Source organism: Polypterus senegalus, chromosome 7 (assembly GCF_016835505.1).
Source record: "Polypterus senegalus isolate Bchr_013 chromosome 7, ASM1683550v1, whole genome shotgun sequence".
NCBI classification, from domain to species: domain Eukaryota; kingdom Metazoa; phylum Chordata; class Cladistia; order Polypteriformes; family Polypteridae; genus Polypterus; species Polypterus senegalus.
Window position 1 is genome coordinate 4,175,297 of NC_053160.1, and position 23,791 is coordinate 4,199,087.

The 23,791-nt window shown below is 44.8% G+C and overlaps 1 protein-coding gene across 1 annotated transcript in view; it reads left to right on the top strand.

Annotated features, from left to right (window-relative positions):
• LOC120532231 (collagen alpha-1(XXV) chain-like) overlaps window positions 1-23,791 on the top strand; it is a 632,315-nt gene that overhangs the window by 463,404 nt on the left and 145,120 nt on the right. Inside the window, exons 8-9 of the mRNA XM_039758080.1 lie at window positions 10,118-10,234; window positions 12,506-12,541. Coding sequence (XP_039614014.1) covers window positions 10,118-10,234; window positions 12,506-12,541 — 153 coding nt within the window. The remainder of the gene's footprint in view (window positions 1-10,117; window positions 10,235-12,505; window positions 12,542-23,791) is intronic.

Here is a 23,791-nt window from a genome sequence, read left to right on the forward strand (position 1 = left end):
CACTGGCGTCATTTTAGGGTCACCAAAATCCCCAACACTTTATGTCTTTGGAAGGAAAATGGAGCCCACTGTGGAAAAGGAAAACATTCAAACTCCAGGCAGGGAACACCCAGGGACGTGACCCCCTAATGCGAGGCCGATCGTGTCATTACAGGGAGTGCAGAATTATTAGGCAAGTTGTATTTTTGAGGATTAATTTTAATAAGGAACAAACACAGTGCTATCAGTCAATCCAAAATGTTAATAAACCTGAAACCTGAATGTTTCACAACGGAAATGTGAGTGTGAACATCATCAGGGGAATACATATGTGCGCACAATTATTAGGCAACTATTAGTGTGCAGATTTATTATGCAACTAAAGGAAAAATGAAAATTTTCCCATCTCACTTGTTTCTTTTCATCTGTTATAGTGAGAATAATAAACAAACACCTCAAAATTTACAAATAAACATCTCTGACATTTCAAAAAATAAATCAATCAATCAATCAATGACCAATATAGCCACCCTTCTTTCCAATAACAGTCATAAGCCTTTCCATTCATGGAGTCTGTCAGTTTCTTGATCTGTTGACGATCAGCTTTTTGTGGAGCAGTGACTACAGCCTCCCAGACACTCTTCAGAGAGGTGGATTGTTTTTCTCCCCCGTAAATCTAGCGTTTAAGAAGTGCCCACAAGTTCTCGATAGGGTTTAGGTCAGATGAGGAAGGGGGGCCATGTCATTATTCCTTCATCTTTAAGGCCTTTACTGGCTGGCCACGCAGTGGAGAACTTCGATGCAAGTGATGGAGCATTGGCCTGCATAAAAATCATGGTCTTCTTCCTGTATCACTGTTTGAAGAAAGTGTCTTGAAAAACTGGCAGTAGGTTTGGGAGTTGATTTTGAGTTCATCTTCAATGCAAAAGGTCCAACTAGCTCATCTTTAAAAATACCAGCTCATACCAGTACCCCACCTCCACGTTGGAGTGGAGCTCTGTGCCATTACTGATCCACAGGTCCATCCATCTGGTCCATCAAGAGTCACTCTCATCTCATCGGTCCATAAAACCTTTGAAAAAAATCTGTCTTCAGATATTTCTTGGCCCAGTTTTGACGTTTCAACTTATGTTTCTTGTTCAGTGGTGGTTGGGTTTCAGCCCTCCTTACCTTGGCCATGTCTTTGAGCACTGAACACCTTGTACTTCTGGGCACTCCAGGTAGGTTGCAGCTCTGGAATATGAAAGTACTGGAGGATAATGGGTTCCTGGTAGCTTCACGTTTGATTCTTCTCAAATCTTTGGCAGCTAATTTGCGTCTTTTGTTCTCAACACGTTTCTTGCGACCCTGTTGACTATTTGCAACAAAATGTTTGATGGTTCTGTGATCACACACCAATATCTTAGCAATTCCAAAAGTGCTGCATCCCTCTGAAAGACTTTTTACAATTTTTGACTTTTCAGAGTCAGTTAAATCTCTTTTTTGGCCCATTTTGCCCGAGGAAAACTAGCTGGCTAATAATTCTGCACACCTTGATATAGGGTGTTGATCTCCTTAGGCCACACCCTCCCTCATTACACAAATACACATCACCTGACGTGCTGAAATCCAATAAGCTTTCAAGTTAATACAGCTTGGAGTTGGAATATACGCATTAAAAATGATGATATGGTCAAAATACTCACTTGCCTAATAATTGTGCACACAGTGTATTATTGGTTATGAATTCGTCAAAACACTTCTGTTTTCCTTTGTTAGTACACAAGTACCTTATCAGTGTTCATTATTTAAATGACTTGCGGTGGGCATGGCGCCCTGCCCGGGGTTTGTTTCCTGCCTTGCGCCCTGTGTTGGCCCCAGCAGACCCCCGTGACCCTGTAGTTAGGATATAGTGAGTTGGATGATGGATGGACGGATTATTTAAATGAAGTTAACGACTTATCTGTAAAATATCACATCCATACTTTAATGCATTTAATCATGAAACTGAGATCAAGTATAAATCTAAGGATTCTAACTGAATAATATAAGAAATGTCATGTGCTCCATGTGGCGATCGCTGCTGTCAGCTCAGGAGGAAGACCCGGCAGTGCATAGCGATTAACAGCTGGCTCAGTTTGAAGATGGCGTTTACGACGGTCTGCTTTAATGATAAAGTAAACTACGAGGTTCAAGCCGTCATTTCCACTTTAATCACAAAATACACCTTTTCACCGTGTCCTTCATTCTCTTCTCTGTGGCTCAAATACGCCGCCGTACTTCCTGATGCTGTGAAAGTGCAAAAAAAAAAAAGGCACAGGAGACAGTAGGTGAGACTTTTAAAATGATTTGCGTCATTACCACGAGGAATATGCGACGCTTGAATATAAAAGCACCACGAATGCATTTGTTTGTCGCCATTTTGCTCCACCACATCGAAGCATTCATCAAACATCGAAGCTCGCACATCGAGCCTACTAGGATCCTCATGGCATGTAGATAGAAAAGATAGAGACTCTGACGTCACCTTCCGACTTTTATCACACTGTGACCTCTGAGTTTTTGTTGGCACTGCAACTCGCGCAAGCATCGCCTTGATTTCTGAGGACCTGGGACACTGGGAACGTGTGGCAGCCATGATACGGGCGCGTACGCATTCTGAGCGTGAAATATAAACGAGCCCTAAGGCTAAAAGTTGGAATGTGATGTCAGAGTCTCTGGTTACTATCTACAGCGCATCCTGAAAGTATTCCCAGCGCTTCATCACTTTGTCCACATTTTCTTATGTTACAGCCTTATTCCAAAATGGATTCAATTCATTTTTTTCCTCAGAATTCTACACACAACATCCCATAATGACAACGTGAAAAAAGTTTACTTGAGATATTTGCAAATTTATTAAAAATAAAAAAACTGAGAAATCCCATGTACATAAGTATTCACAGCCTTGTACCCTGTGTTGGCTGTGATTGGCTCCAGCAGACCCCCATGACCCTGTAGTTAGGATGTAGCAGGTTGGATAATGGATGGATGGATAAGTATTCACAGCCTTTGTCATGAAGCTCCAAACTCAGCTCAGGTGCATCCTGTGTCCCCTGATCATCCTTGAGATGTTTCATTGGAGTCCACCTGTGGTCAATTCAGTTGATGTGACATGATTTGAAAAGGCACACACCTGTCTATAGAAGGTCCCACCATTGACAGTTCATGTCAGAGCACAAACCAAGCATGAAGTCAAAGGAATTGTCTGTAGACCTCCGAGACAGGATTGTCTCGAGGCACAAATCTGGGGAAGGTTACAGAAAACTTTTGCTGCTTTGAGGGTCCCAATGAGCACAGTGGCCTCCATCATCCATAAGTGGAAGAAGTTCGAAACCATCAGGACTCTTCCTAGAGCTGGCCGGCCATCTAAACTGAGCGATCGGTGGAGAAGAGCCTTAGTCAGGAAGGTGACCAAGAACCCGATGGTCACTCTGTCAGAGCTCCAGAGGTCCTCTGTGGAGAGAGGGGAACCTTCCAGAAGGACAACCATCTCTGCAGCAATCCACCAATCAGGCCTGTATGGTAGAGTGGCCAGACGGAAGCCACTCCTTAGTAAAAGGCACATGGCAGCCCGCCTGGAGTTTGTCAAAAGGCACCTGAAGGACCCTCAGACCATGAGAAACAAAATCCTCTGGTCTGATGAGACAAAGATTGAACTCTTTGGTGTGAATGCCAGGCGTCACATTTGGAGGAAACCAGGCACCGCTCATCACCAGGCCAATACCATCCCTACAGTGAAGCATGGTGGTGGAACTGGGAGACTAGTCAGGATAAAGATGACTGCAGCAATGTACAGAGACATCCTGGATGAAAACCTGCTCCAGAGCGCTCTTGACCTCAGACTGGGGTGACGGTTCATCTTTCAGCAGGACAACAACCCTCAGCACACAGCCAAGATATCAAAGGAGTGGCTTCAGGACAACTCTGTGAATGTCCTTGAGTGGCCCAGACTTGAATCTGATTGAACATCTCTGGAGAGATCTTAAAATGGCTGTGCACCGACGCTTCCCATCCAACCTGATGGAGCTTGAGAGGTGCTGCAAAGAGGAATGGGCGAAACTGGCCAAGGATAGGTGTGCCAAGCTTGTGGCATCATCTTCAAAAAGACTTGAGGCTGGAATTGCTGCCAAAGGTGCATCGACAAAGTATTGAGCACAGGCTGTGAATACTTATGGACATGGGATTTCTCAGTTTCTTTATTTTTAATAAATTTGCAAAAACCTCAAATAAACTTTTTTCACGTTGTCATTATGGGGTGTTGTGTGTAGAATTCTGAGGAAAAAAATGAATTTAATCCATTTTGGAATAAGGCTGGAACATAAGAAAATGTGGAGAAAGTGATGCGCTGGGAATACTTCCCGGATGCACTGTACATGTGACAGAAAGCCACTTTGCGGATCCTACGAGATCGATGTGCGCACTTCGATGTTCGATGAATGGTTCGAAGTGGTGAAGCAAAATGCCGACATACAAATGTATTCGTGGTGCTTTTATACTCAAGCGTTGCATATTCCCGATCGTAATGGCACGATACGTTTTAAATCTCACATACCGCCGTCTGTGACGTCTTTTTTTCTAGGGCTTCCTCCGGTCCTGACAGCAGCGAATTGCTACACAGAGCTCATTAAATGTCTGATATTCCAGCTCTCTGCACATTTAGAATCCTGAGATTTATACTTGATATCACTTTCATGATGAAATGCATGAAAGTATGTACGTTACATTTTACAGATAAATTGTTAATTTCATTTAAGTAGTGAACACTGTTTAATAATCACACACGGGGGTGACACGGTGGCGAAGCGTTAGCGCTGCTGTCTCGCAGGGAGTCACGTTGCAGGTATTCCCTGCCTGGAGTTTCCATATTTTCTTTCTGGGTTTCTTCAGTGTGCTCCGATTTCCTTCCAAAGATATGCCGATTTGATGAGACTAAAATGATGCCAGTGTGTGCGTATGCGAGTGTATTCACCTTGTGATGAGCTGAGGCCTCGTCCAGGGATCGTTTCTGCCTCGTTCCCAATGCTTGCTGAAATGGACAAATCCCTGGATTGATGGATTTAATCATTAAACCTCCTTATCAGAGATATTGCGGTAAGGTGTCATTGGACTGTAATGGCTGTTCCAGGCAGTTCACAACACAGCGAAGCCGCACCTGTTCTCACCGAGATGATATCTCGCACTGCCACCTGGTGGATTCCTCCAGATTTACGTAAAGTACGCGCGCAAGTATAAACAATAAAACGCTTGCGTAGCAGGAGCGCCCACTGCAGCATGCGTCGTGTCAAGTATAACCCCAGCCTTAGTGTCTTCGCCAGGGTGGCGGTTGACCCTCTTGGTGAATTGTGCACGATTGCCCGAACAGAGACGATCTTGGGCACGGCCGTCAGCAGTGTGTCTGTCTGCGGAGAGTGTGTCGACCTCCTCGAGAGGTTTACTTACCTTGGCAGTGACGTTCATGTGTCTCTGTCTCCTGCGAAGTCAGTAGACGGATTGGGAGAGCATGGCGGGGGGTCATGAGGTCGCTGGAAAGGGGTGTGTGCCGCTCCCGATATCTGCAAAAGGACGAAGGTCCAAGTCTTTAGAGTCCTGACGCTTCCTGTTTGTAAGACATGGACGCTATCCAGTGATCTGAGATGAAGACTGGACTCCTTCATGTGTGTCTCTCTTGGTGTGACTTTGTGTTGCTCACGGAGTCCCGATTGAGGCACATGACCTGCACTGTGAGAGAGCGTCAGTTTCGACACTACGGCCATGTGGCGTGTTTTCCCTGAGGGTGGTCCGGCTCATAAGATCCTCATTGTTGGGGACCCGAGTGGCTGGACCAGGCTAAGGGGATGCCCACATAACACCTGGCTGCTGCAGATAGAGGGATAACCGGGATCCCGAGTTGTTTCGCAATGTAGTGAATGTGGCAACGCGCTGTACCAGTGCAGGCTCCCCAACTTGACTTGACTTGTCCGAACAGTGAGTGTGATCGTCTGAGTGGCCGCCCACTACCGTTATAAACGCGACCCCAAAAGCGGTGGAGGAAACGCTTCCTTGAAAGACTTTTACTGGAAATGTTTCAGATGTCAAAATGTTTCCGAAGCAAACCTTAGCAGTTCAGAGGTGCCACAGCTAGGGAAGCCCACTTTCTGTCTTAATCTTCCGCTTGTCACTCTCAGGAGAACGTAAAAGAAAAATGAAAGTCACTTGTGAGAATTGCAGCCATCGCAATCGTATTCTACCTCAGAAATATAGAAAAGGACGAAGAGAGGACATAAACCACAGACGTGCGAAGTTCATTAATCAGGAATCAAGCTGATCTTTTAACCAATCGAGGGGCAAAAACGAGAATCCTGCTCATGTAGTCAGTCGGAAAATACATTTTTAAGGTAGAAATAAACCAGCAAGAACACTCGCAGCAAACGCCGCACTGTTGTTACCTGATATCAGGTAATGAGAAGATGAGATTACTGAGCCCCAGAGAATTCTGGGAGTGTAACCATGGAAACATGTGAAACAAATGTCAGCCATGCCCACAGGAACAATCAAAATGGTGCCCGGCATGACGTTAATGTAATTTTAAACTTTTCCAGAACATTTAAAAACAATTGAAATCCCAAAGTAGACAAACAGATGAACAGCAATACTTGAGGAAGAAGCAAAAACAATTAAACTAAAGAAGGAGACCAATTAGAAGAAATCACATAAAATAAACAGCAAAGATTCAACAACCAAGAGGAGTGAAAAAAAAAGTGCTTTTTTATTGTAGAAATGTACGGGTTCATCCATCAAACTCGGATAACTCGGGGGGACAAACTTTAAACAGTCGTTCTGATGACATTTCCAGTGAGCGCACCGCAATGCATTCTGGGAACCATTGATCTCATCTGATTAGGTGGCAGTAAAAAGTCCAAGAAAAAAAAAAAGTAAATCCACATTGGGGCCTCTGAGCCCGTTATAGAGAAAGAAAGCGGACCCTCAGCTGCTGCTGTGTAAGGAGGTCCTGCCCCCTGTAGACTCAACACGCAGTGGACAAAGCACATCCGTGCACTAAACTGCAAAAAGGGGCGGGATGGGGGCAAAGACAGACATCGGGGGTTGTAGTCACGGCCGTGTACAGCGAGAAAAAAAAAAAATCTGAGAGACTTGTCACAAATGGGCGACACGTGAGAGTGACAAATGTCAGGTCTGTGCACAACGCCGAGTGGACCAACATGTGTCCAGCTGGTGCCGAGCGCTGTGGCTCAACTATTGTATTATAGGGCTTGCAATTGTTTCCCACGAATGAGAAATTCCTAGTAAGAAGCTGCTATTGGTTAAGTGCCTGCCCTCTGTATACACGGCCCATTGCTGCTGCTGATTGGACGGTTTAATAAGGTCCTCGGATGAGCCCTGCTGACGTCACTGGCCACCTGTGGCAGATCCTACGAGACCATCAAGGGATCAAGAGTAGGTAGGTGTAGGTGAAATAGTGCAAGAGTCATCACCGGGTCTCACTGTCTTCACCCGCCAGTCCCATAAGCTGGCGTCCCACCTGAAGATAACCCCATTTTCCCACAGGGCCGCCCAGTCGGTGCCCCAACACTGATTGGCAACCCATTGTGGTTTGTAATGCCAGTTACACTATTTACAATTAAAGTCATTTTTGCAGACCTGGAGAACGATGTGTGGCTTTTCCAACTGCATTCCCGGCACTCTGGATAACGATTCCCAAACATTTGGTCAGGTGTGGCATATCTGGCATATTTTTAAAAAATAAATATGTTCTTCACGTCTTACCGTGATGCCGTTTCAGAGCTGAGGACGACCAGGATTTTGTGATGTGTGACGGCCTCATCGGGACGGTGTAACGGTCAGCGTCGTGCACTTGTCCAAGATTGTGGATTCACCCCTGACTTTGAAACAATCGTTCCTTTGTTGTCTTGAAATGTTCCGGATGGCGAATTACGGTTCAGTTTCTTGTCTCTGCTTACACGGGTCTCAAAATTCGGCCCTGCTGCACGACTGCGATTTTTATTACAAGTATTGAGACTCGGCTCCAGTACGTTCTCGTTATCTACCAGGGGGTCACCTACCTGGAAAGGCCTGCAGCAGCAGAAGCCGCGGATATGGAAGCACTGATCCTATGGGGGGAAGAAATCGGGTGTAGGTCTCGGCAGAGCTCATTCACCATATGCTTTTGTTACCCGTTATGATAAACGTGTCACTTAATTTACCGAAAGTCCCCTAAGCTTATTATAATGCATTTGGCCTGAGGGGCACTTGGCGTAACCACATTCACTACCATTGTTGAGATGTAATAAACGGATCTGAAAAATGGATTGAAACACCAAGAACACGTGCGATTTTATCAGAACGTGGAAACTTGTGAACACGAGAGAAACTGAACTTGTCACTGGAGCACACAGGTGGGGTACCTGGGACCCTGCAGCGGGACATGGAGAGCGGGAGGGAAGCCGTAGCCTGGCCAGAAGTTTGTTGGTGGGCGAATCACATTTCTGCTAAACTAAAAACTGATTTACATAAAGTATATATGTATATCAATTTGAGAAATGAATGGGTGGGCCGGGGCTGTGAGTGGGGGGCCGATTGCCCCCCCACCTGTGCCCGCCTTTGGCTATGCCACTTGGAGGGAAGGCATTGTGACTGTTTCAAATCACATGGGACAGGCGGAGAGGACTCGTGGGGTTTGAGTACGGGGAACAGAAGACTTGTTGGGAGTCCCCGGACCACCCTACAAGTGTAAGGTTCACTATTAGTAGCCTTGTTCTCTTCCTCTAGGTAGTCAAGTTCAGTTGTATTCCCGATGCTCGGCCAGACGTCACAAGTGACCGAGGGAGAAGGGTCCAGCTGTAGACCTCCACAGCCCTGCAATTCAGCGCTAAGCAGCCAATTGGATTGCAGGCTTTTGTCACATGGTTCACTTGACTTGAGTTAGATAACTCCTCCCACAACCCTCATCTTAACCATCGTGTGCATCACGTAACGTCGATGTCGTATCACACAAAGTGAAGACCCCCTCAACGGTGCAGAGCTCTGGAGGTCCGCAGCTAAATTCTATTTTACCAAGGACCGAACTAAGGCCATCGAGTCAGTAGTAGTGACGCGGGCGGTGGGCACAAACTGCAGAGACTTCACCTCCTTTGTGTTACGATTCCCCCTGAAAAACCATCAAAGAAAACCTTTTCAACAAAACAGTGCAGAAGGTCAAAGGTCCAGCCATCGTTAACAATCGGCACAAGCGAGAAACTCGTCTGACTCGCTAATGCGCCCAGATGAACCTCAAGGAACTGTGGGTAACCCCCTCACCTGTGTAGGGCTACGGGCAGGCCTCCATGAGGACCCCCCACAAAATCAAAAGGAATCAAAAATGAACAAAGCCTGACAGAAATACGGGGAGATTCACGAGAAAGAAGCCCCCCGAATATTCTGTTGTAAGTCCCGTTAGGAAGAAGCAATCTGAACCAAAAACTGGTTTTGCTTCTTGTGAGTTTTATTTGGTTTGACGTCTTATTTTTGGTCCGTGACTGATTGTTGTCTCTCGTTTGGTGTTCATCATTTATTTATTTATTTGTTTGTTTGAATTTTATTTTGATTTTATGCACATCTCCCGGGTTCACTCAGTAACTCTTTACCTGCCCTCGCCTTGGTGTGAATGACTGCGCCCTCTCATGGCCGGCAGTGGTATTGCAGTCTGCATACACAAGCCCTGAGGACGCCCTCTACTTACGCGTGTGTGACAGTGGATGGCGAGGACTTACATTATTCGGTGGTCCAAATAATAAAAAAATAAATTTAAAAACCGCGCTGTACGGGGTCTCCTCAAGCTGTCCAATAACTTCTTCTGACCAAACCAGTTACATCGAGTTTTTAAATACTGGGAAATAGAAAACCGAAGTAAAAAACTTAAAGTTATTCAAGTCAGATCTTTCGTCAGCCCCACGACATTAATCGAGACTCGTCATGGGGGGCTTTTATTGTAATTCCACATTGGGCCCTGGTTGAACGCAGGACGGTGTAAAGCTCCACCGTCCTGCAGGTGTGTTGGGGGTCAGAGTAGAAGAGATGCCTCATGGGTGTAATGACTTCTTTTTTTTATTTTTTTTTAACTTTCTTCTTTTAATCTACACAGGGAGATCAAGGACAGGCTGGACCACCGGGACCCCCAGGACCCCCTGGCCCACCAGGCCCTCGGGGCCCACCTGGGGATACAGGAAAGGATGGACCGAGAGGACTACCCGGGGTTCCGGTAAGCAAGCAACAGTCATCTTTCTTGTATTCTTCTTCTTCATGATGATGATAATATTATTATTTGTGGTCCACTTTATTCTTTGTTATTTAGCATTGCCTAATTTTATTTTATTCTTTCTTCATCTTGTAAAGCACTTTGACATATGTTGTTTGTATGAAAATGTATGATAGAAGTAAATGTTGTTGATGTTGTCACAAATATGAAGAGGAATAACGTGAGAGATAATGAGAGCCCACCTCCATGCGGGCCTTTCTTAGGAACAGAAAGTAAGACAGTGAGTCTGGAAACATCAGCTCTCCACACTGAGAGCGCAGCCTGAGGACCCCACGATGGGGCGGACAGACTGAGGGGTTTTCATGTGAATCAGGGCAGCTTAGCGGAGTCACGCTGCCATCTGCTGACCACCAAACCAGAGTTACCGTAGAAAGGAATTGATTAGTTGAGAAAATGGCAGACGGGGTGCTCTGTCCTGTGACTGGGACTGTAGGCAGGCTGGGCAGCGTATGGTTAACCAGTCAGTCCCACGGGCTATTCGATGTTATTATGGGATATTCTTGTGAAGTACAAAACTCCGAGGTGGAAGAGAGGGGACACTCGAGATAATGGGGAGGCAATTGGGATTCGTCAGGGAAAAGAGCTTGAAACTATGCAGGCACATCCATACCATACAGCATTGTAGAGTTCCCTGTATATGGTGGGCAACCAGTTGGGCATGGTCATCAGCACTGGGACTTTGTCTGACAAAGACAACCTTGGACCCCCCAATTGGATTGATTCCAGAATTTCACCAGGAATTCAACTGACTGGACGTCCTCTTTTTCTGTTCTGCATTGTTAACTGGCAGATTTCAGTTATGTGAAGACCCCTGTGCTGTTCTCACATGTCGTTATGAGAGAAGCACCGACAGCAGATACTGTAGATAGGAAGGCGCTATATGTTAGATAGACAAGAAAGACACCGTGCACTTTGACCCCGGTAAAACACGGAGCGACTTTTAAAGGCAAGTTAGCGTTTCACTGTAAACTGCACATGTGACAATAATGTTACAAAAGAGATAAGTAGAAAAGGCTCAATATAATAGACATATGTACATATTGGAGATGGATTGTGATAGACGCTGTAGGTATTTAAGAAGCACAATGATTGAGTGATACAAAAATAGATTTGAAAGTCGCTATATAATAGATAGATAGATAGGGTGAAAGGCACTATATAATAGATAGATGGATATGAAAGGCAATATATAATAGATAGATAGATATATAGTGAAATGCACTATATTATAGTAGATTAATGCATAAATAGGGTGAAAGGAACTATATTAGACAGATAGACATGAAAGGCACTATATAATAGATAGATAGATGTGAAAGGCACTATATAATAGATAGATAAATGTGAAAGGCACTATATAATAGCTAGATAAATATATAAATAGGGTGAAAGGCACTATATTAGACAGACAGACAGACCCTGGAGCAGCTGTATGAGGACAGTCGGACCCCAGTCTCTCTTGAGGGCTGGTCAACAGATACAGAGGCATTATTAGCGTTAGCGTGTATTAGGGGCTTATCCCCACTGTGATAACAGTGTTAGTCCTACAAGAGGGTGAGGTTGTGGGGCGGCTCGTGGAGTTTTCACACAGTCATCCATGAATGTCAGATCATAGAAAGGGAGGGATGGGAACTAAAAGGTCAGGGGCTAAAGCGCTGGATGCACACCCCCACACACACACCCACACCCCCATGACCACAATGCCACTGAGCAGGTACAGGTTCGCTCTTATTGCAGTTGAAGGACGTTCCTCCATTTCCTCCTCCATCGCTCACCTTGTGCACCATTGTGTGTCAGCTGCTTGCTCATCAAGGATGATGAAGGTCAGACCTTGTTTAAGGTGCAGGTGTCCTTCAGATTCCAAAGGACACGCAACACCTGACCACAAGTCCTACTGGACACCTTGTTGTGTTTCTGTGGTTGTGTTCACGGCGTGCCACAGATATGTGCCTGTGTGCCATGTCACCGAAGTCCCCTTTGATCATTCTTCACATGCTGTCATTGTCACATTTCATGACGTCACTGGTCCCAGATTGATCGGCCCCCTCACTTTTTTGTAGATACGTTGTTGTTGTCTTTAAACAGACGATTCCCATTTGCTACAAAGCTGCAGTTCCTGTAGTTGGGAGTGCAGTGAATGAAAATCACATTTGTGTGTCTGAGTCAGCACATAAACAGCAAACTAATCTTTCCTTTTTTTTTCTGATATTCCAGGGAGAACCAGGAAATCCGGGAGAATCAGGGCCAACGGTGAGTGTGATGACGTAGCTTACTGCTGCCTGTACCTGCAGCTGAAATCCTGCAATGCATGCAAGGAGAAACGGGCTAAAATGGCATGAAATGTGATATGAAGTACAATTAAAATGTAAAACGGTGAGACAAAGCTGGGACTGCATACTCTGGTGTATGTGTGGGGTACTGGGAGTGTGACGGCTATGCACACTGCCTTTGCTGTTCACTTTTTAACAAATTTAAACGTGTTGTCTAGCAGTGGGGAGCCATAGTCACCTGTTCACTCTCCAGCCTGAGGCACTCGCCGAAAATGTCCAATTCTTGGTTCATTAACAGTCCTTTTCAGTTTTATTTCTTTATTTATTTATTGTACAATAACTTACTTTCCACCTGTCGTATAGCTTCTCATCTCCCACACCCCATTGGGTCAAGTTTATGATGTGCCCACCTGAACAGAGCAAACAGCCAACATGGGAGATCTGCAGCCCCTCACCATTAACCCTTAGGAGAATTTACTGAACACCAGGCATGGCCATTAGAGGGAGGTGAGGGAAATGGTGACAACAGACAAATAGGTGTGTGAAAGGCACTATATGATGGATGGATGGATAGATAGAGAGAGAGAGAGAAAGGCACTTTATAATAGATAGATAGATGTGAAAGGCACTATATCATAGATAGATAGATAGATAGATAGATAGATAGATAGAGAAAGGCACTATATAACAGATAAATGGATCGAGTGGAAGACACTATATAATAAACATATAGATACTGAAAGGCACTATATTATAGTAGATAAATACATAAATAGGGTAAAAGGCACTATATGATAGATAGATAGAGAAAGGCACTATATAACAGATAGATGGATCAAGTGGAAGGTACTATATAATAGACATATAGATACTGAAAGGCACTATATTAGATAGATAGATAGATAGATGTGAAAGACACTATATCACAGATGGATATTATGAAAGGCACCATATGATAGATAGATAGAGATAGAGATATAACATATAGATAGATCGAGTGGAAGGTACTATATAATAGACATATAGATGGTGAAAGGCACTATATTATAGTAGATAAATACATAAATAGGGTGAAAGACACTATATTAGACAGACAGATAGATAGAGAAAGGCACTATATGATAGATAGATAGATAGATAGATAGATAAAAGTGAAAGGCACTATATCACAGATGAATAGTATGAAAGGCACCATATGATAAATAGTTAGATAGAGATAGGCACTATATAATAGACATATAGATTGTGAAAGGCACTATATTATAGTATAGGGTGGTCCAGATCTAATTATGCAATTTTCATTACGCTATAACTTATTAAGTTTATTACATAGAAAATCACACGAAAAATCCCAGCCCATCGAGAAGAGTGCAAACTGACGACATGAAGAATCGTCTTCAAGCCTAACTGGAATCTTCCCCACATAAATCAAAGTCATCCAGATGATCTAGATCTGCAGAATTAGATCTGGACCACTTGTAGATAAATACATAAATAGGGTGAAAGGCACTATGATAGATAGACGGACAGACAGACAAAACCTCATTACAGAGACCTTCAGTGACACAGTGCTGAATGTTTTCACTCCAAATGTCCTAAATGTGACAACTGATTCCCTGAAGGTCCCACATTGGCGGCCAGTGAACTGACCAGCAGATGTTTATTTTCTGTAGTGGCCTTTCCATAGTGAGGATGGTCTCGGAGACACTCGTGGGGTCCTCCGCCCCTTCCTGACCACTCAGGTCTGCTGTTGCCCCATATTTCATTCTAGAGACTGGTGGGAGAAGCTGCCCACCTCCATCCACATCAGTATGTATAAGAAGCTTTTGAAGACCCTTCTGTTTGGTGAACTTCTGATGTTATCTGTTAGGATTTTATTTTCTAGGAATTTACTTGTGGTGGTCAGTGTTGTCACCTTGCATTGTCACACGTGTTCCCAAACAGTCCCCCAGACTCAACTCCTGTTCTGTTAGTTGCTTTGGATAAAAGTGTCTGATAAGCACTTCGATGTAATTGTGAATTGAGGACCCCCCTCCCCCCCACACACACACCCACCCACCCCCAACCACCCTGTACAGCCGTGTTTATACAGAAATGGGTGCAACCCCCAGCTTGGATGTGTGACCGAGTGACCGCCGCCGACGACGTCCATTCGTTATCAGCATAATTAGACGCCTGCAACTTCAAACAGTGTTTATAGAAGACAAGAAAATGGCGTCATTAAGCAGAGGCTTTAATCAGTGAAATGCTGCCATCATTTTCACTCGACCCCAACGTGCCAACAATTCATGTGAATGATCAGATTGTCCGCTTCTGCCTTTCATCATTTTGAACGAAGGGGCCTAAAAGTTTGGATACATTTCTCCCAACTGTGAGATGACTCTCTGAAGTTTATTTATGTCTTCAACCTTCCATTAACACAGGACTGCAGGTCATTGACATGCGCGATTAGCGTCATTCACACAAAACATTGGAGCAGTCGTGACAAGGACAGGCCAGTCAGTCTACCAAAGCTACCAAGGTCCCACCGTCTGCTAGTGAAGAGTCAATTCCCCTGAATTTGCTTCACTCCAAGTTCGGTAAAAATGTGGAAATGTTCAGGAATTTAGGCAAACTCTGCGAGATCCATTGAAGTCAGGTGGTGAAGGACAAGCTGAACTTGTACTGTACGAGTGGATTATAATGGTGTGGTGGTCTTTTAAGTGTCCCTGGGAACAAAATAAGCATCTTCCAACTATGCCAGGCTAATTATTGGGGCTGTTGACAGAGGTGCTGACCTCTCTGCCATCGTGCCTCCTGGAGATAAAAGTATACTGAGCTCCAATCACCAAGACCAACTCACACTCATGACTGGCCTGGACCCCAATCCTGTACCTAACTAATCAGAGTCAGTGATGCAAGGGTTAGTGTTTTATACAATGGAGGGGCTGTCTCTGTCACTACCCCATCTGTGCTACATACCAAGGATCATAAATTCTCCATCAGTCAGTGAAGACACAACATACAATGAATCTGTGCAGAACAACAAAGTCATTTCATGATATTCTCATTATGGTCAGCTAATGTACCCCTCAGCTTTTTTTTTAAACATATCTGGCTGGAGTACCAATTTGATTGGGACTTTACAATTGTGTGCATACGCTTTAAATTACTCACGCATGTGCCCAGCAGCATGGGCAGCGCCATGAGGAGGTAACGTGTGTCAGAAACATCCACACGTGTGCCATGCAAATCAGGTAAGCAGAGCAGATCATATAATGACACCCCTACTCAACATGGCTGCTAAACCTTTGTGATGGCACTTTGGCCTTGCAAAACAACATGGGGCACTGGGGGGACAAAATGAATCCTAGCCGGACGCACAGTGAATGGTGAGGGAAAAACGGGCACCGGCAAACCCAGCAAACTGCAAGGAGCACTTGTGTGAATTTCGATAATCAACACCATCAGCCGCAATATGTGGTCACTTAATCAAGGGATAGGACTGAGAATGAAAGGCACTATATAATAGATAGATAGGAAAAGCACTATATAACAGATAGATAGATAAATAGAGTGAAGGGTACTATATAATAGATATAAACGGCAGTATACAATACATAGAGTGAAAGGCACTATATAATAGATCGATAGTTAAAGCACTATATAACAGATAGATAGGAAAGGCACTATATAATAAATGGATAGATTGATAAAGTGAAAGACACAATATGATAGACAGACAGAGTGAAATGCACTATTTGATTGATAGAAAGGCTCTATATAATAGATAGAATGATAGATAGAAAGGTACTGTATAATACTGTAAACTGAATGGAGAAAATGGCAGAAAAAGAGTTGGGGTCCTGGCCAGGAATCCCCCTTTTAATAAATAGATCTTTTGGGTTGTTATAGTAAAGGTACTTGTTGAGTATGGTTGCTCTCACACAGTGCAATGCTCCTCTGCATTGCCATTGGTCATCTGAAGCCGACTTCTTATGTCATCTTCTTTTATTTTCCTGGATAAGAAGAGAGAGTGGCATATAGACAGTTAGATGAGAGGCGCTATATTATAGATAGATAGTTATAAATGACACCATGTAATAGATAGTTAAATTAATAGAACAAATAAATGAGCACATTTAATTTGTCCCCAAATGGATGCTTCTCTTGGCACAACGTGACCAATTTGCTCTCCTTCCTGTCCAGCCACAAACGTTTCACAGACCTGCTTGCAAAAGCATTAATGTGGACTGGGATCCTAACTGCCATTGAAGCAGCACTCTGATCAGTTCTTATGTTGTGCTAAAGTTACTTTGTGTATGCAGTCAAGTCATTTCATTTTGGCACGTGTGTCAGACTGGACCCCATCGGCCATCTGACGTCACTTGTTTAACTTTGACAGGCGTTATTCTTTTTCTTGATAGTGAGACAGTTTTATAGAAAGGCACTATATATATATATATATATATATATATATATATAGTGACAGTTTGGGGGTGGTATCGCTCCATTGAACCCTCGGATCAGACGCCAGACACCAGGAAAAGTCCAATAATTTGACTTTTTATTAATATACAGTGCACAAAGCACCCTCGACTCCACAATACTCATATAAATAAACAAATCCACAATAATGATAATTCCTCCACTCCCAGACGCGTACCCACCCTGCCACCCAGCTCAGCTCATTCATCTGGGATCTCTCACAGCCTTTCATATTCCCTGACCCGGAAGTGTTTCCGACACTCCGTCCACGTGACTTCCTATCACTTCCAGGTCAGATGAAAGTCCTCTTCTTCATCCCGGAAGTATGTCATTTCCTCTGTCGCTGTAACTAAGACGTACTTCCGGGTTATAGGGCATGTAACAGTCCTTGGACCTCCCTGCAGCGTCCTCTAGGGGCCCCTGTGGTATCCAGCAGGTCTGTGGATGAAAACTCCAATGTCCACAATTCCCTGCTGGCATTCGGGGCACCTTCATGCTGCAAGGAGGGCTCTACCTGGCACCCTGGGGGTACTGGCCAGGATGGCTGACAGGCCATATTCCACTCTATAATATATCTGCAAGGAGCCTGTTACTGGCCCCTGGAAAGAGCTGGGAGACATTAAACCCACTGGGGTTGGGAATGGACTCCCTGCGGCAGATCTCACTGTGCTACGTGAAACTCTTCTTGTCATCCCTTCAGTCCTTTTTCAAACCTGCAGCTTCTTTTTTTATATCTTAGCACATATTACTGGACCCGATTATTCAGAAATATGTAATGAATTAATTCATATAGTCACCATGGAAAATATTCAACTACAGTCATATGAAAAAGTTTGGGAACCCCCTCTTAATTCTTTGTATTTTTATTTCTCATTGGCTGAGCTTTCAAAGTATCAACTTCCTTTTAATATCCGACATGTCTTATGGAGACAGTAGGATTTCAGCAGTGACATGAAGTTTATTGGATTAACAGAAAATATGAAATACACATCATAACAAAATTAGAGAGGTGAATAAATGTGGGCACCGCAACAGAGATATGACATCAATACTTAGCTGAGCCTCCTTTTGCTCCTTTGCTCCTCTAGACGCTGTCCTCCTGTAGCCTGTGATGAGTGTCTGGACTCTGATGTTGGTATTTCTGACCTTCTTCATACAAAATCTCTCCAGTTCAGTTCAATTTGATGGACAGCCTGCTTCAAATCATCCCATAGATTGTCGATGATATTCAAGTCAGGGGACTGTGACGGCCATTCCAGAACATTGTACTTCTCCCTCTGCATGAATGCCTTTGTAGATTTCCAACTGTGTTTTGGGTCATTGTCTTGTTGGAATATCCAACCCCTGCTTAAATAACTTCAACTTTGTGACTGATGCTTGAACATTATCCTGAAGAATGTGTTGATATTGGGTTGAATTCATGTGACCCTCGACTTTAACAAGGGCCCCAGTCCCTGAACTGGCCACACAGCCACACAGCATGATGGGACCTCCACTAAATTTGACAGGAGGTAGCAGGTGTTTCTCTTGGAATGCGGTGTTCTTCTTCCGCCATGCAAAGAGCTTTTTGTTCTGACCAAATAACTCCATTTGTGTCTCATCAGTCCAAAGCACTTTGTTCCAAAATGAATCTGACTTGTCTAAATGAGCATTTGATACAACAAGCGACTCTGTTTGTGGTGCGAGTGCAGAAAGGGCTTCTCTCTCATCACCCTGCCATACAGATGTGCTGAATTGTAGAGCGATGTACAGATACACCATCTGCAGCGAGATGTTCTTGCAGGTCTTTGGAGGTGACCTGTGGTTGTCTGTCTCCATTCTCACAATCCTGCCTCATATGCCGCTCTTGTATTTTTCTTGGCCTGCCAGACCTGCTGAGTTGGTTTAACAGCAACTGTGCCTGTGGCCTTCCATTTCCTGATTCCATTCCTTACAGTTGAAACTGACAGTTTAAACCTCTGAGATGGCTTTTTGTAGCCTTCCCCTAAACCAGGAGACTCAACAATCTTTGTTTTCAGATCTTTGAGAGTTGCTTTGAGGATCCCATGCTGTCTGTCACTCTTCAGAGGAGAGTCAAAGGGAAGGAAGCACAACTTGCAATTGACCACCTTAAATACCTTTGACCACTCATGATTGGACACTCCTGTCTATGAAGTTCAAGGCTTAATGAGCTCATCATACCAAGTAATCAGCACTGAGCAGTGACAGGCATTCAAATCAGCACAATGACAAGGGGACCCACATTTGTGCACAGCCAGTTTTCACATTTGATTTAATTTCATAAACTAAATACTGCGTCACTAAAAATCTTTGTTCGGAAAACACCGCAGTGCTCAGATGTTCCTAGGAAATGACAGACATACCACTGTGATCTTTACTGTTGAAAGGAGAGTCAATTATTATGCAGGCTGAGAGGGGGTCACAAACTTTTTCATATGACTGTAAGAACAAATATTACAGGGTTACAAACTAATCTCCTCTTTTTACAGAATAAACAATAAAAACATATATAAATATCAGAGAGTTGACAATTAACAAACACTAAAGAGAGAGCACACGTCTTACTGTCCAATACGTTTTGAGAGAACAAGCTCAGGAGGGGCGCCAGATGCGTCACATCAATAACGGCCCCACTAGAAACTGATTAGAAGAAACTTTGTACGCCACACTTCTTTTCTTTTTTGGGGTTCGCAAACTTTTTCCTATGACTGTATATATACAGACTCCTAATTGTGGGTGGGCCTGAGGGGGACGTATCCATTCAATCAGACTGTTGGACATGTCCTTTAATTAATATAATAATTTTAATTTAAGTAAAATGATGTTTACCAAGGCCTGTGTGAATGTGTCCGGTCCCTCTGGATAATCTAATTGGTCAGTTTGGAATTGGTGACGCTGTTGAAAGTGTCAGAGTGAGTGTGAGACACACGTGGAGGAGTAAAGCGTTTAGGAGGCACGCTGAGAGTCGCCTTTAAAGACGGGGCAGTATAAAATTGGACAGGAGGCAAGCAAGGCACCTTGAAATGACATGCGATTGAGAGATGAAGCGCCGGTCAAAGGAGGTGCTGAAGGTACTCGTATGGGCAAAGAGATTTCAAATATTCAAACCTGTATTTTATTACCTGTTTCCGGCCGGTAGCATGGACAGTTTCAAGTTAAGTTTATTTGCTTTCCTCATTTCTGAGTGGCTGCACTAAACCACTAAACCATCAGGCGTCTTCATCCATAGCTTCCTGCATTTGGCTTTTCATTAACAAATAAGAACAAACGCATTAAAATTGGGCACTAGAAAAGCAGCAGGGTGACATCGATAAACTTCATTTTCCTTTACTTCTCCGCTTGCGCTGTTCTTAGAGGCGCACAGCTGCACGTGCGATGAAAGCCCAGGGGCTGCCAGGTGTGATGAGCTGGGGGGGCCGAGACTGTTTTTCATGTTTGTTTTTTTTTTTCTTTTTGTTTTTATTACCATCCTCGGCCGCTTCTGAAATTGAAAATATACATCGAGCGGGTCGGAGCCCCTTGTTCACGTCTGGCCCTCTAACTGACACCACATGTGCAGATTAGCGTTAATTTGCGGGAACCAAGTGTGCAAAAACAAATGAAGCGGCTGACGGATGAGCGGCGCTCAGGAGTGCTTCTGGGAGAAGGCGTACAAAAGCAAAGCCACGGCGCGTCCCCCTCGCCCTCCAGCCCTTACAGTCAGGCAGGCAACAGAAGTGGTTGTCTTTGCTGATCTCTTGATAAATGGCGGTCCGCTGAACCTTCCCCCTGCTCCCTTTGTAAGGAGCGGGCCCCAGATTGCTATCTTTCCTGGCATGTGCAGCTGTAGAAATAAGAGAAAGAAGAAGGGAAATGTCTAACCAAAAAACAAATGTGCAGTAACCGAGTGCCCACCTAGACACTTATCAGAGAGGGGCATCTGCACGGGAAACACATGGAACCTGCTAGCGGCGCCCGGAAAGAGCTGGCAGACGTAAAAACCACAGCCGTCGGGAGCACCTTGCACCTTGCTTTGGGAAACGCGTCTTGTCATCCATTCCACCCTCTTCAGAACCTGCGTCTTCTGTTTTATTATCTCAGCAGCTTTGGGCTTTTTACAGACCCCAGTTTGGCAGGGCTGTGCACGGAGAGACGGCTTTTGTGGTTTTGATTTTTTTCAAACTATCCATTTAGCTAAATCGATTCATTTGATTCTTTTTGGACCATGGGGTCCAAAGGGGTGCAGTTGGATGAATCACAAATATACAGGGTGAGCCAAAATGAAGTACCCCATCTCTCAAGGTGATTGCGTGAGGTAGTGGAAGCCGACTGGGCTTGATAGGCGATCCCTTGTCGTTTTCAGTCGGCCACACGCCTTAGTCCATTGTCCACTGTTGCTTTCGCTGTTGAAGCTGACGAATCCATCATCGCTACGCAATGCGCCTTCTGAACGCACTTCAGCATTCCTCCCAACAGTGACGTCCCAAATCGGAAAACAGTTCTAAATTTAGACAATGTTGAGCAGGCCGTCCTCGGACTCTACGAACGCCTGAGAACATCCAAAACATGCACAGCGCAGACACCTGGTCATTTAATGTAGTGCAGTACTTGATTGTGCAGTCTGCTAGACGTTCAGCGCGCGTCTGCCTTCGGCATTTCCAACACGTCTTTGATTTCACACGAGGACCTTCATTTCCATCCATACACAATGATGGCAGTGCAGGAACTCGCTGAGAGAGACTGGCAGAGCCGTAGAGAGTTGTGCGGTGACATTCTGCAAGCCGAGATGCCATCGTCATGTGACATCAGCCACGAGGCACATTTCCATTTGAATGGCGGCATACATAAACAAAGCTTTAGCTGCTAGGCAGAAACCGACCCCGGTGAACTTCATCAGAGACCCCACCCAGCACAGCGAGCACACGTGTTACAGTTTGGGGCGCCGTTGTAGAATTTGGCATTGTAGGCCCTTAAGGGGGGAGCAGCTGTCACCGTCACCAGAGAACGTCACTTTGAAATGCTGGAGAACTGGAAGAAATGGATGTGGTGGACACCTGGAGTGACAGCTCACATGACCTGCACGGAGATCCATGCAAGGTTTCTGTGGGAAACTGATCTCCCAGTGCGGCGATGTCTTGTGGCCTTCACATTGGCCATCCGTACAAAATGATGGGATTGCAGGAACTCACTGAGAGAGAGCCATAGGGAGTTGTGTGCCAACATTCTGCAAACCGTTCATCGAGATGCCATCGTCATGTGACATTAGCGACGAGGCTGATCTCACTCTGTGCGATTTCTTCAAGTCGAAGGTCTACACACACCGACCTCAGAAACTTGAAGACCTCAAGGACACTACACGCCATGAAATGGCCGAACGGGTCACGCGAGCGTTCAGAAATCGTCTCAAAGAGCGTATCGCTAATGATGGCCACCACCTTGAAGACGTCATTTTTAACACGGCCACAAAGATCTATGTTGTATCTCCCTTTCTTGAGTCGTAATGAAGTTGATTTTATCTTGTAGCGTTTGTGTAGAATACGCGTTTAAAATGTGCTACTACTTCTTCTTATATAAATCATGTAACCGGCATGGAAGATGTTAGTTAACTCTGCGTTTCCCAACGGTGGGACGTGGCAGCATTGCAGGTGGGCCGCGGTGATGTAGAATCTTAACAGGCGGTTTATCGTACTTTTAACACGCACAGCGCAGACACCTGGTCATTTGATGTAGTGCAGTACTAAATGGGGGGGTTCCCTTCTTGGTAATTACGAATGGGGGTCCCCCCCCCTTGGTAATTATGACTCACGGACACTCGGTCGTTTCATTGAGCGGGTGGTCATTTTAGCACCTGGATGCTCCCATTATTTTATCAAGTTGGGGAGAGGAGTACCCCCTTGATCATTTCAGAAATGTGGACACTCCATTGTTTTTTTTTTGGGGGGGTGCCCCCCCCATGTCAGTCTGACTCGCAGATACTCGATCATCTCCTTGAACAGGGGGACCCTAATCATTTGGTCACATTGATACTCCATTGTTTCATTCAGCTGGGAATGAGTCTTGATGAAAAGACCCTTTGCCACCACAGGACCCTGGGTAGATCCGTCCCTGCCTAACACTCTCCCAACAGCGCGTGTGCCTGACAGCATGGCCATGATGCAAGTAGCGGCCAGTCTCAAAGTGAAGGCCGCTGACCGTGTCCCCCGTCACAGTCACAATGACACACATACTGTACATCCTCTGCATGGCTTCTCAGGATAGCCCCGCCCCTCCTCACGCCATTTCTTTCAGGCTCCTCCCCTTCTGACTACACTTCTTTCACACACCCTTCCAGAATTTTCTTGGCAAAAGCTGCACCGGACAGCAGTCAGACATGGGGTCCGTGAGACAAACCGCGTCAAGCCCATGGGCCCTGTGTGACGGACGTGACCGAGAGTTGGCCATAGTGGGGACGTATAGGCATAAGGGTCCACATGGTGTCTGTTCCCGCTGCCTTTGTTAAAAATTCTTTGGTCAGATTTCCAGTCCACCCAGTACACATGTGAACAGCCCCCCCTTTTTTTTCACTTTTATGGTTCTTCTACTGAACGCGGTCATCTAACAGCTGCTTTTGCCTTCTGTGAAGTTTCACTCTTTTGGCAGAACTCGGCGCTTCAGCCGCAGAGACCCAGAAATTCAATCTGCTCTGTTGTTGATAACAAACACGTTTTAAGACTTCATCTTCTTTTTTTTTTTTTCTTGTCCTCTTGGCACCACGTAGGATTTCCACACTTGCACTTGGAAGTCG